Source organism: Entelurus aequoreus, linkage group LG06 (assembly GCF_033978785.1).
Source record: "Entelurus aequoreus isolate RoL-2023_Sb linkage group LG06, RoL_Eaeq_v1.1, whole genome shotgun sequence".
Classification (NCBI taxonomy): Eukaryota; Metazoa; Chordata; class Actinopteri; order Syngnathiformes; family Syngnathidae; genus Entelurus; species Entelurus aequoreus.
Genome location: NC_084736.1, coordinates 37,624,646 through 37,638,192, shown reverse-complemented (window position 1 = coordinate 37,638,192; position 13,547 = coordinate 37,624,646). Strand labels below are relative to the sequence as shown.

The 13,547-nt window shown below is 40.0% G+C and overlaps 1 protein-coding gene across 4 annotated transcripts in view; it reads right to left on the bottom strand.

Annotated features, from left to right (window-relative positions):
* The window catches only part of bin3 (bridging integrator 3), a 455,445-nt gene that overhangs the window by 84,217 nt on the left and 357,681 nt on the right, over positions 1–13,547 (bottom strand). For 2 of the 4 annotated variants that reach the window (XM_062049500.1, XM_062049502.1), the window contains one exon: positions 10,096–10,157. The exons of the other annotated variants lie outside the window; for them this stretch is intronic. In XM_062049500.1, coding sequence (XP_061905484.1) covers positions 10,096–10,157 — 62 coding nt within the window. The remainder of the gene's footprint in view (positions 1–10,095; positions 10,158–13,547) is intronic. 4 annotated transcript variants of the gene reach the window in all.

Below are 13,547 nucleotides of genomic sequence, written 5' to 3'. Positions count from 1 at the left end.
CGTGCCGTGATGGCACTGCCTTTAGCGCCCTCTACAACCTGTACATACAGTGTGCCAGTCCAGTTACATGTTATATGAGGCTTCTGCAGACACACATGAGTGACTGCAAGGCATATTTGGTCAACAGCCATACAGGTCACACTGAGGGTGGCCGTATAAACAACTTTAACACTCTTACTAATATGCGCCACACTGTGAACCCACACCAAACAAGAATGACAAACACATTTCGGGAGAACATCCGCACCGTAACACAACATAAACACAACAGAACAAATACCCAGAATCCCATGCATCCCTAACTCTTCTGGGCTACAATATACACCCCCGCTACCACCAAACCCCGCCCCCCCAACCCTGCCCCCCACACATCAGCCCACCCCCCCCACCCCCCCCTCTCCCTCCGTGCGTCGGTTGAGGTGGGCGGGGTTGTGGGGGGCGGGTTTGGTGGTAGCGGGGGGGTGTATAATGTAGCCCGGAAGAGTTAGGGATGCATGGGATTCTGGGTATTTATTCTGTTGTGTTTATGTTGTGTTACGGTGCGGATGTTCTCCCGAAATGTGTTTGTCATTCTTGTTTGGTGTGGGTTCACAGTGTGGCGCATATTAGTAAGAGTGTTAAAGTTGTTTATACGACCACCGTCAGTGTGACCTGTATGGCTGTTGACCAAGTATGCATTGCAGTCACTTACGTGTGTAAGCAGAGGCCGCATACAACATGTGACTGGGCCGGCACGCAGATAGTATGGTGAAAAAGCGGACGCGACGACAGGTTGTAGAGGACGCTAATAAAGGCACACCCTCAATATTGTTGTCCGGCTGAAAATCTGAGAATATTTGCCCCGGGAGAGGCACTGAAATTTGGAAGTCTCCCGGAAAAATCGGGAGGGTCGGCAAGTATGCAGCTGAGCCACATCAGAGTGGTCAAAGAGCCGCATGCGGCTCCGGAGCCGCGGGTTGCCGACCCCTGATCTAGGACAATTGCTTGTATCAATAATTTCAAAAATTCCTTGTTTTCCCGAAATTCCCACATTTCCAGGGATTCCCATCCAAATGAATGGACGTATTCATAGTTTGACAATGCCCTAAATTCTCAAAATGCTGCGCCATTTTTAAACCTGATTTTGACCTTAGAACCATTCACACACACTATTCTTCACATATCGAACGCAAACAAGTTTTTCCTTTCCCCAAATTTCTGGTTTTCCCGGAATTTTCTCCCCATTGACAATGAATGGGCAATATACAAACCTCTCCATATCCCACATTTCTCACCTGATTTGAACCATTCCACTGTCCACACACTCCACTCACCTTGGACAATCAAACTACTATTTTTCAAGTTAAAAAAAAAAATCTAAAAATTCCCAGCATTTTGAGTTTTCCAAAGCCCTATTTTCAACTTTTCCTAGAAAAACTTCACAGTCCACATTTTTCAACCGTTTTTGACTATTCCCCCTTCAAAACTTTCCTCTAGTTGGGACAACAAATGCTCCAATTTTTTTTTTTTTTTTATACACATTTACAGTTTTCCTGAAATTCCAGGAATTAAAAAAAAAACATTCTCAATCCAAACTGTTACTACGTCAACATTTTTTAGCCGATACCAAAAATTCTAACACCAACTTATTGATATAATTTAGGACAATTGTGTTTGTATCAATAATTTCAAAAAATCCCAGTTTTCCCGAAATTCCCAAATGTCCAGGAAATTACCATTCAAATGAATGGACGTATTCATAGTTCTACAATGCCCCAAATTCTCAAAATTTTGCGCCGTTTTTAAACCCCATTCCGACCTTTCAACCATCCACCCACACTATTCTTGATTGTAAGATACATCCTCAGATGCACTGGGACACATCCTCAGTGATGTGCCTGAGATCACCGGGGGTTTCGGGTCTTTCAACATCATACCCCCTCCCTCAGGTGACCCAGCCAGGGTTGATCAGACCCCAGCTTGTGCCCCAGTAGCATTGGCCCACAGTTCGCTCCTCCTGATCCAAAGCCATCTAGAGGCTCTCTCTGCTGCCTCCATGGTGGTCTTGATGGCCTTCCTTTTTCCATCACCTGTGATGCCAAGTAGTGTAACCAGCGGCCAGCAAAGCCTCTACACCCCACTTCAATGGGCTCACAGCGTGCCCTCCAGCCTCCTCTGCGGCATTGCTCGACTAGCTCCTGGTACTTTGACCGCTTCCGCTCGTTTGCCTCCTCTATGCGATCCTCCCAAGGAACTGTCAGCTCTATCAGTAGCACCTGCCGTGAAGATACTGATGTAAGCAAGATGTCTGGCCTCAACGAAGTTGTTGTAACATAGTCTGGAAACTTGAGCTGCTTGCCCAAGTCCACTCGAAGATCCCAGTCCAATGCTGGGGTGAGGAGCCCGGCTGCTGGTTTGGGCTGTGACTGTGACTGCTCTCCAGCCCTGACAAAGGCAATTCTCCTCTTGCCAAGTTGTTGCTTGCTGCTATTGTTTTTGGCCACGGCTTTAGCTATGGCTTCAGCAACGGTCTTCAGCACTTGGTCGTGCCGCCAGCGGTAGCGGCCCTCCCCCAGAGCTTTAGAACAGCTGCTTAGGATGTGCTCCAGTGAGCCTTTCCTGGAGCACAGCACACAGGCTGGAGAGTCAATCATGCCCCAGAGATGGAGATTGGCTGGGCTGCGTAGGACGTCGTAGACAGCTTGAACCATGAACTTAATGCGCTGGGGTTCAGCCAGCCTGATCTCAGACCAGGTAACCCTCCTCTCCAGTGCACCCTCCCACCTTGTCCATGCTCCCTGCTGCTGCATACCCACCATCCTGCTGGTTCGTTCCTCCTCAACCTCTGCACGCACCTCCTTCAGGACTAGCTGGCGTTTGTCTTTACCACGTGCCTTCTCATAGTGAGGTTGGGGGAAGGCTCCCAGCCCAGCACGGCCTGTTGCCACCGTGCCCACCAGGGCCCTGTGTCTCAGCCGAGACTCAGCAACCTCCAGGCTTTCCTGAGCCCTCCACTTCCTGCCAGTTCGCACCACGATGCCTGCTGATGCCACTTTGGAGTCCTTGGAGTCACGATAGAGCAAAGCCTCTCGAGTGCGAGAGACCCTGAACTCCTCGTCCAGGCTACTAAAGGGGAGCTGGAGCTTGTTGGTCTTCCCATACAGTGCTGTGCTGCACAGGCTGCGTGGAAAGCCCATCCATCGGCGGAGGTAGCTGCTGATCTTCCTCTCCAGAGTCTCCACTGTTGACAGAGGAACCTCATACAACAACAGAGGCCAGAGTATCCGGGGTAAGTCGCCATGCTGGTAAATCCACGCCTTAAACCGGCCAGGTAAGCCAGACTTGTCTACAGCCGATAACGTAGTCTCCAGTTCTTTGATGGTCGTTTGGATCGCTGCAGTATCCCTGAGACTACAGTCGAAAACCTTGCCCAGGCTCTTGACCGGTTTCTCGGTGATAGATGGGATTGCTGTGCCATCCACGAAGAAGCGGAACTTGTCTGCCAGTTTTCCCTTCTTCAGAACCATCGACCTGGATTTAGTTGGTTTAAAGCTCATTCTTGCCCAGGACATGAGCTTTTCCAGGCCCTGGAGTATCCATCTTGCGCCAGGCACTGATGTAGTTGTGACAGTGAGATCGTCCACAAAGGCTCTGATGGGGGGCTGTCGAGTTCCAGACTTCGACAGAGGGCCTCTGCATTCCGTTTCAGCTGCCTTGACTACCATGTTCATGGCTAGGGCAAAGAGGCAAACTGAGATTGTACACCCAGTTATAATGCCTTTTTCAAGCCTGTGCCAATCTGATGTTATGCTCCCGGAAGTGACCCTGAGCCTGAAGTTCCCGTAGTAATTCAGGATGAGGTCTTTGATCTTCTTGGGTACATGGTGTCGGTCCAGGGTAGTCTCCACGAGCTTGTGGGGTATGGAGCCATACGCATTGGCAAGGTCAAGCCAAAGCACAGCAAGGTCTCCCTTACCCTCCCGCGCCTCCCTGATCAGCCGGGAAACCACACCGGTATGTTCACATATATCAAACGCAAAACAAGTTATTCCTTTCCCCAAATTCCCGGTTTTCCTGGAATTTTCTCCCCATTGACAATGAGTGGGCATTATACAATATACTACATATCCAACATTTGTCATCCGATATGAACCCTTCCACCATCCACACACTCCACTCACCCTGGACATTCAAGCCAGCGTGTTTCCCGTTTCTAAAAATTCCCTGATTCCCAGGAATTTCCAACAAGCGGTAGAAAATGGATGGATGGATGGATGGATGGACAATGAATGGGCAGTTTACAAAACTCTCCATAGCCCACATTTCTCAACCGATTTTGAAACGTTCCACCATCCACACACTCCACTCACCCTAGACCAGGGGTCACCAACCTTTTTGAAACCAAGGGCTACTTCTTGGGTACTGATTAATGCGAAGGGCTACCAGTTAGATACACACTTAAATAAATTGCCAGAAGTAGCCAATTTGCTCAATTTACCTTTAACTCTGTTATTATTAATAATTAATGATATTTATCTTTGTGGAAACACTGATCATCTTAATGATTTCTCGCAATAAATATATATAGAAACAGATAAATATCAATATGCAACACTTTAGTTTTATATTTTCTCTAAGTGCACATTTTTCAAATTGAACATTTTCAAATGATCACTCCTAAGACAGTCTTGTGAAATCACAATATCCCATTTTAACTAGCTAGCCACTAACATTTTTTAACAAATCATGAATTACTTTGCACCATGTTTGTACAAATAATAACTCATGTAAAATACAAAAGTAAACTCTCAAATTTTTAAATCATGTCACACTTTGAACAGGACACCAAATCTGTTATCTGTTTCTTTGTCAGTTAGTGGGAAGCCTGGCATTGCATGCTGTTAACTAGTGTTGTACTCTGGTGTGTAACTTGACACTGCAACTCTGAGTGAGTCTTGCAGATGTGCATCAGTGAGGCGTGTTCTGTGTTTGTTCTTGATGAAGTTCATGTCAGAAAAGGCTGATTCACAAAGATAAGAATTTTCTTCATTGTTTGCGGAACCTTCTTAATCTTTTCGACATATTTTCACAGCAATCTGGCCTTAAGCTTAATTATGATAAATGTAAAATGTTAAGGATCGGAAATCTAAAGGGAACGTCCTTTCGAATGGAATGCAAAGTGCCTGTTTTGTGGACAGATGGACCAGTTAACATACTTGGTGTTGTTATCCCAGAAAATCTGGAAGATCTAGGCTCAGTAAATTATGATAATCGACTAAGAAAGCTGGACAAAATTATGCAATTATGGAAAGGGAAATCCCTAACCTTGTATGGTAAAATGTCTATTGCCAACTCGTTAATTATTCCTCAATTTATTTATTTGTTTTTGTTATTACCAGCTCCATCACAAAACTTTTTTAAGATTTATGAGCGGAGGGTCTTCGATTTTGTCTGGAACGGCAAACCAGAAAAGATTAAAAGAAAGGTTTTGTACAAAGAGTATGAATATGGGGGCCTGAAACTTCTCAACCTTGAAGCTATGTGTCTGTCTTTAAAAGCATCAATTGTTCCAAAGATGTATTTAAACATTGAGTGGTACACAAATGTCCTGTTGGACAAAAAACATGTACTGTATCAAAATAAATTGTATCCTTTTTTACAAGTGATCCCCTCCCAGAGAGTCTGCTGGGAAACATGGCGGGGTTCATAAAGGAAACAATCCACTCATAGTGGTCTTTTCAATTTTATGTGCCAGAAAAAAGAGACGATATTTTGCAGCAGTTAATATGGATGAACTCTAATATTGTAATAGATGGAAAGCCTTTCTTTTGGAAAAATATGTTTGAAAGAGGAATCATTTTTGTCAATGATATTATCAATGAGAATGGTAAAATTATGAAGTATGATGTATTTAGAGCTATGTATGGTGATGCTTGCTCAAGCTTTTCATTTTATCAACTAACTGGAGTAATTGGGAAAAGATGGAAACAAATAATTAATTATGGAACTACTAAATTATTAGTTTGTTAACCTCTAATAAGAAATTCTAGTTGGCAAAAAGGAACTAAAATAAATAGAAAAATATATAATTTTTATTTAATAAAGAAATCTTTGAAGGCTGCCTCATACAACACAAATGGAAAATGGGAGGACTTTTTTGACTGCCCGTTGCCATGGGATGCCATATTCAAACTAATCTAAAAAACCACTATCGATGTGCAAAATCGTTATTTTCAAATTAAAATTATTTATAACTTCTTACCCACAGGGAAAATGTTAAAATTATGGAATATGACAGAGTCAGATGATTGCCGATTTTGTTGTCAGGAGCCTGAATCCACCCTGCATTTGTTTTGGTATTGTCATATTGTGTCTTTGTTTTGGGTGGAAGTTGAAAAAATGTGTTTAAGGATTGGTTTGTTTATGAAGCTTAATGTGGTTTCTGTTATTTTAGGAGAGTTCATTGACAATCATGATTTAGTCAATTTAATTATAGTACTCAGTAAAATGTTTATTTTTAAGGCCAAAAACAGATATTCACTTAGTATTACTTTCTTTAAAACATTTATTCAGTATTTTCTAACTTTAGAAAGTTACATGGTTGAAAACGATAATGATGCCAAAAAACATTAAAAAAAAGATGAGAAGTCCTCAAAGGCTTATTTTGAAAGTATAATTATGTTTATAGATTATATGATATCTGTTGTTGTGTTCCCTCATTTGAGTGACCTGGACATAAACTGGACTGTACATAAATGCTTATTTTGAAAATGTAATTTTGTTTATAAGTTATATGCAATCTGTTGTGTTCCCTAATTTTTTTCTGTGTACATGAATGAAGGTGTGTGTTGCTGAGTCCGACTTGGACATTATCTGGACTGGGCCTGGTTTAAAAAACCCTTTAAACAAATCTAATTTCATTGACAACCTGGTCTGTTGAAGATAAGGCCCTTTTTAAAAAAATAAAATAAAATAAGATAAATAAATAAAAAACATTTTCTTGGATAAAAAAGAAAGTAAAACAATATAAAAATAATTACATAAAAAATAGTAATTAATGAAAATGTTAGTGGACCAGCAGCCTATACAATCATGTGTGCTTCAGGGACTGTGTCCCTTGCAGATGTGTTGTCTATGTTGTGGGAACCAGAATATTGGTAGCAGAAAGAAATAACCCCTTCTGTGTGAGTGGGTGTGGATGAGTGTGCATGGGGGAGGTTGTTTGGGTTGATGCACTGATTGAAAGTGTATCTTGTGTTTTTTCTATGAAGATTTAATTTTTTTTTTTAATAAAAAAAAAAAAATAAAAAAAAATTATATATATATATATATATATATATATATATATATATTTTTTTTTTTTTTTTTTTTTTTTTTTTTTTAAGAACAGGCCCGCGGGCGACTCATCTGGTCCTTACGGGCGACTTGGTGCCCGCGGGCGACCTGGTGCCCGCGGGCACCGCGTTGGTGACCCCTGGTTTTGACTGATGCCATGGGCCTTGTATAAAGCATCTTAATCCATTGTATAAAATTATCTCCAAATCCAAATTTACGTAATGTGCAAAACATAAATGACCAGTTTATGCGGTCGAATGCCTTCTCCGCATCAACAGTACATACTGCTGTGGGATAAGGGAGACTTCTAGCATAGTAAATAACATTAAACAATTTCCTTGTATTGTCTGAACATTGTCGACCTTCCATGAAGCCAGTTTGGTCAGTATGAATTAATTTTCCTATTACATTTGATAATCGTGTGGCTAAGATTTTTGCCAAGATTCAAAAGGATTCTCCATTCATTCAATACATAGGATTTCAGCAGGATCTACCCCAGTCTGCTGACATGCAAGCAGAGTAGTAGATTTTTGTAAAAAGCTTTTATAATTGTAAAGGACAATGTTTTATCAACTGATTGCAATAATGTACATTTGTTTTAACTATTAAATGAACCAAAAATATGACTTATTTTATCTTTGTGAAAATATTGGACACAGTGTGTTGTCAAGCTTATGAGATGCGATGCAAGTGTAAGCCACTGTGACACATTGTTCTTTTTTAAATTTGTTTTATAAATGTCTAATGGTAATGTCAATGAGGGATTTTTAATCACTGCTATGTTGAAATTGTAACTAATATTGATACTGTTGTTGATAATATTTTTGTTTCACTACTTTTGGTTTGTTCTGTGTCGTGTTTGTGTCTCCTCTCAATTGCTCTGTTTATTGCAGTTCTGAGTGTTGCTGGGTCAGGTTTGGTTTTGGAATTGGATTGCATTGTTATGGTATTGCTGTGTATTGTTTTGTTGGATTGATTAATTTAAAAAAATCAAAAAAAATAAAATAAAAATTATTTAAATCGATTTTTTAAAAATGAGAATCGATTCTGAATCGCACAACGTGAGAATCGTGATTCGAATTCGAATCTATTTTTTCCCACACCCCTAATATACATACATACATACATACATACATATATACATACATACATACATAAATATATACATATATACAAACCCCGTTTCCATATGAGTTGGGAAATTGTGTTAGATGTAAATATGAACGGAATACAATGATTTTCAAATCCTTTTCAACCCATATTCAATTGAATGCACTACAAAGACAAGATATTTGATGTTCAAACTCATAAACTTAATTTTTTTTTGCAAATAATAATTAACTTAGAATTTCATGGCTGCAACACGTGCCAAAGTAGTTGGGAAAGGGCATGTTCACCACTATGTTACATGGCCTTTCCTTTTAACAACACTCAGTAAACGTTTGGGAACTGAGGAGACAGGTCTGGACTACAGGCAGGCCAGTCCAGTACCTGCACTGTTTTACTATGAAGCCACGTTGATGTAACACGTGGCTTGGCATTGTCTTGCTGAAATAAGCAGGGGCTTCCATGGTAACGTTGCTTGGATGGCAACATATGTTGCTCCAAACCTGTATGTACCTTTCAGCATTAATGGCGCCTTCACAGATGTGTAAGTTACCCATGTCTTGGGCACTAATACACCCCCATACCATCACAGATGCTGGCTTTTCAACTTTGTGCCTATAACAATCCGGATGGTTCTTTTCCTCTTTGGTCCGGAGGACACGACGTCCACAGTTTCCAAAAACAATTTGAAATGTGAACTCATCAGACCACAGAACACTTTTCCACTTTGTATCAGTCCATCTTAGATGAGCTCAGGCCCAGCGAAGCCGACGGCATTTCTGGGTGTTGTTGATAAACGGTTTTCGCCTTGCATAGGAGAGTTTTAACTTGCACTTACAGATGTAGCGACCAACTGTAGTTACTGACAGTGGGTTTCTGAAGTGTTCCTGAGCCCATGTGGTGATATCCTTTACACACTGATGTCGCTTGTTGATGCAGTACAGCCTGAGGGATCGAAGGTCACAGGCTTAGCTGCTTACGTGCAGTGATTTCTCCAGATTCTCTGAACCCTTTGATGATATTACGGACCGTAGATGGTGAAATCCCTAAATTCCTTGCAATAGCTGGTTGAGAAAGGTTCAACAATTTGCTCACACATTTGTTGACAAATGGGCCCGAGAACCCACGGAAAATGCAGAGCACCCACGTGGGATTGATGGCAAATTCTTTCTCACCACTAAGTAAAAACCGCACATGCTCAGAAAAGTAGCGTCAGATTTACCGCCCGTCCGATATTGTAGTGGTTTTGAAAATGAAAAATATCAAAATGGCCCGCGCATGCTTTGAATTTTCAGTGTGCGCCCCTCAATGGATAAAGTTTGGACACCCTTGGTACAGCACTATATATCGTGTTAAAAGGTTGTCACTGTTTGCTGCAAGCCATTATTCATCTTTACATTGTTTCTTGTGGAGAAATTTGCTTTAATATACAAACTTTTCTATTTTTGAACCCTGTTCTAGAACCAATCAAGTTTGTAAATGGAGGTTCCACTGTGCTTTTTTTAAAAAGCCTTTTACTCTGCTGCTGTGTGAATAAATTTAAAAAACAGTTTTGTGTAAAGCGCCTTTCATCCCAACTGTTGACTGTGTGAGAGATGTGAACAAACCAGCCTTGAAAAGCTGCCAATCAACATCAAGTGAGCCAACAAGGAGCCATCCATGGTGGAAACAAACCTAAATCAGCCTCTGTGCTTTTCTTCATGTCCTTGTGAAGCTTCTTTGTCTGATCTTCCAGCCTGTACCACAAGAAGAAGAGTGATTATCAGCCACAAATATGGGTCAACAGGAAACAAAAGAACAGGAAAGAATGGGAAAAAAAGGTTGAAGTAAGAGAGTTCAACAGTTTTACATGGCTCCCATCAAAGTCAAAATACAATCAAAGTGGTGAATAAAGTGGTGCAAAAGAAAGTGTGGTTCAAGAAGGAATTACACATTTCACTGACTCCACGTAAAAAGTTATTATAGCACCTTAGATAATTAACAAAATGCGCCACCATTCTTGTTAACATCAAGTATATTTGCTCCATTAATGTCTTCCATCATTCCACTGTACGTCTTCCATTGATGGCTGTTAAAAACGGCAATTAGCGCACTAAAGAGGCTGAAAATGCACACCATTCATTATATCAATGGAGGCAAACCATCTCCCCTGAGACCACTGTCACAGTTCCTCTTGGTTTGAAGGGGGGGGGGGGGGGGGAGAAAAGGGGCTCCATTAACCAGCACTGCTTTGTAGGATTTATGATTTGAGGGATTATATTCCATGTAAGGATCTGAGAAGGTGCGATTGAAGCTCGACACCCAACATGAAGACCTTTGTAATACACACACACGCACGCACGCACGCACACACACACACACACACACACACACACACACACACACACACACACACACACACACACACACACACACACACACACACACACACACACACACACACACACACACACACACGCGTCTACACACACGCGTCTACACACCAAACGCTTCATTGACGTGCTTCCAAACACAAAAACTGTAGTTGGAAAAATACTAAGAAGAGAATGTAGTAGAAACTAGAATTTGCAATTATTTTAGGAAGTGCGTGTGAAGCCCTATGTGTGCGACAGTGGTGTGCCTCTGCTGGCCTAATATAACCAGAAATCATGATCATAGTTAAAGATAAAAGTATTTTTTGTGCACTTTCCCTAAATATTAAAATTATTCATATTGTCTTCATGTCATATTATGCTCCTTAAAGTGTTGTTGTTTTTAGTTTAGAGTTTGTATCCAACCAGAATTCAGCTAGCTTATGTTGCCATGCTGTACCAAATCTGCCTTCAGAATCAACAATGTGTGTGCACTGTAAGTGAACGGGCACATACAGTTGATAGACAATTGCCGTAGCCAATCAGATCACCAGTTGTTGTCAGTAAGGCCTTCTAGCTGGCCTCACCTTGAAGGTGACATTTACACGTCCTGTGATTGGTTACTCATCGGGACCGTTAGCAGATGAATTTGAGAACACATACAGTTGATAGACAGTTGTGATAGCCAATCAGATCACAAGTAGCCTGATGTTAACGAGACTGTGATTGGATACTCACTTGTCATTCCAAAGTGAGTATCCAATCACAAGTTGCAATTTAGCAGGAAGTGTTAACCCACAAAGAAGGAGAACAAATGGTTGATTAGGTGGCAGATATATATTTGCAAGGCCATTCTCAAGAAGGATATTTCAAGAGAAACTACATCTTGTGAGACCATGTCGGCGATGAAATGGGGAAATGCCCGCCATTTCCACTCTAATAAGCCGACCACAAGCGGCACTACTGGCTTATACGGCGTCGTATAGATGCTACAAATTGTGAGTTCAAATATTTTATTTTTTCACGTTTAATATGTTTTTTGCAATTTTAATTTTCACAGTACCAGATAAGATATGTTTTAATTGCTGATGCGGGTTTATTGGTTTTTAAATGCGCCAGAAAATAACCTGTTTTGTACACTGTTGATGTGTTTCTGTATAGTATTTCTCCAGCAATGATCATGTGGTATTTTGAGAGGTAATCATTGACGTCTGACATCAATGAAGGCCTAGGTGGGAAACGCACAGCCTGCCACTGGTGCACGAGCCACCAAACCGCCGATACGCGTGAGTGGAAGTGAAATGCTTGAATGTCCAGGGTGAGTGGAGTGTGTGGATGGTGGAAGGGTTCGTATCGGATAAGAAACGTGGGATATAGAGAGGTTTGTAAATTGCCCATTCATTAAAGGGGGAATCAGGGAATTTTTGGAAGCAGGAAACATGCTGGTTTGAATGTCCAGGGTGAGTGGAGTGTGTGGATGGTGGAAGGGTTCAAATCGGATAAGAAATGTGGGATATGCAGTCGATTATATATTTCCCTTTCCTTGTCAATGGGGAGAAAATTACCGGAAATCCCGGGAAAAACACAACATGTTTTACTTTCGATATACTGTATGTGAAGAGTAGTGTGGGTTGATGGTTGAAAGGTAAAAAATGTTTTTCAAATTTGGAGCATTGTATCACTATGAATACATCCATTCATTTGAATGGGGATTTCCAAGAAATTTGGGAATTTGGGGGAAAATAGGAATTTTTGAAAATATAGGTAATATATATATATATATATATATATATATATATATATATATATATATATATAGATAGATAGATAGATAGATAGATAGATAGATAGATAGATAGATAGATAGATAGATAGATAGATAGATAGATAGATAGATAGATAGATAGATAGATAGATAGATAGATAGATAGATAGATAGATAGATAGATAGATAGATAGATAGATAGATAGATATATATATATATATATATATATATATATATATATATATGAAAAATGTTGGCGTAGTAGTTTGAATTTTAATTGGTATTTCGGAATTCCTGAAATTTCAAGAAAACAGGGAATTTTTCCAAAGAAATACAAAAAAATACTTTTGTTGTCTTAGTCAAGAGAAATGTTTTGAAGGTGGAATGTACAAACCCCGTTTCCATATGAGTTGGGAAATTGTGTTAGATGTAAATATAAACGGAACACAATGATTTGCAAATCCTTTTCAACCCATATTCAATTGAATGCACTACAAAGACGAGATATTTGATGTTCAAACTCGTAAACTTTATTTTTTTTTTGCAAATAATAATTAACTTAGAATTTCATGGCTGCAACACGTGCCAAAGTAGTTGGGAAAGGGCATGTTCACCACTGTGTTACATGGCCTTTCCTTTTAACAGGGTGTTGTTGATAAACTTTATCAGTATTTATTGCCAACTTTCCCAACTTATTTGTAACGTGTTGCTGGCATCAAATTCTAAAGTTAATGATTATTTGCAAAAAAAAAAAGTTTATCAGTTTGAACATCAAATATGTTGTCTTTGTAGCATATTCAACTGAATATGGGTTGAAAATGATTTGCAAATCATTGTATTCCGTTTATATTTACATCTAACACAATTTCCCAACTCATATGGAAACGGGGTTTGTATATGTATGTATGTTTATAGGTATATATATATATATATATATATATATATATATATATATATATATATATATATATATATATATATATATATATACTGTATATACACATATACA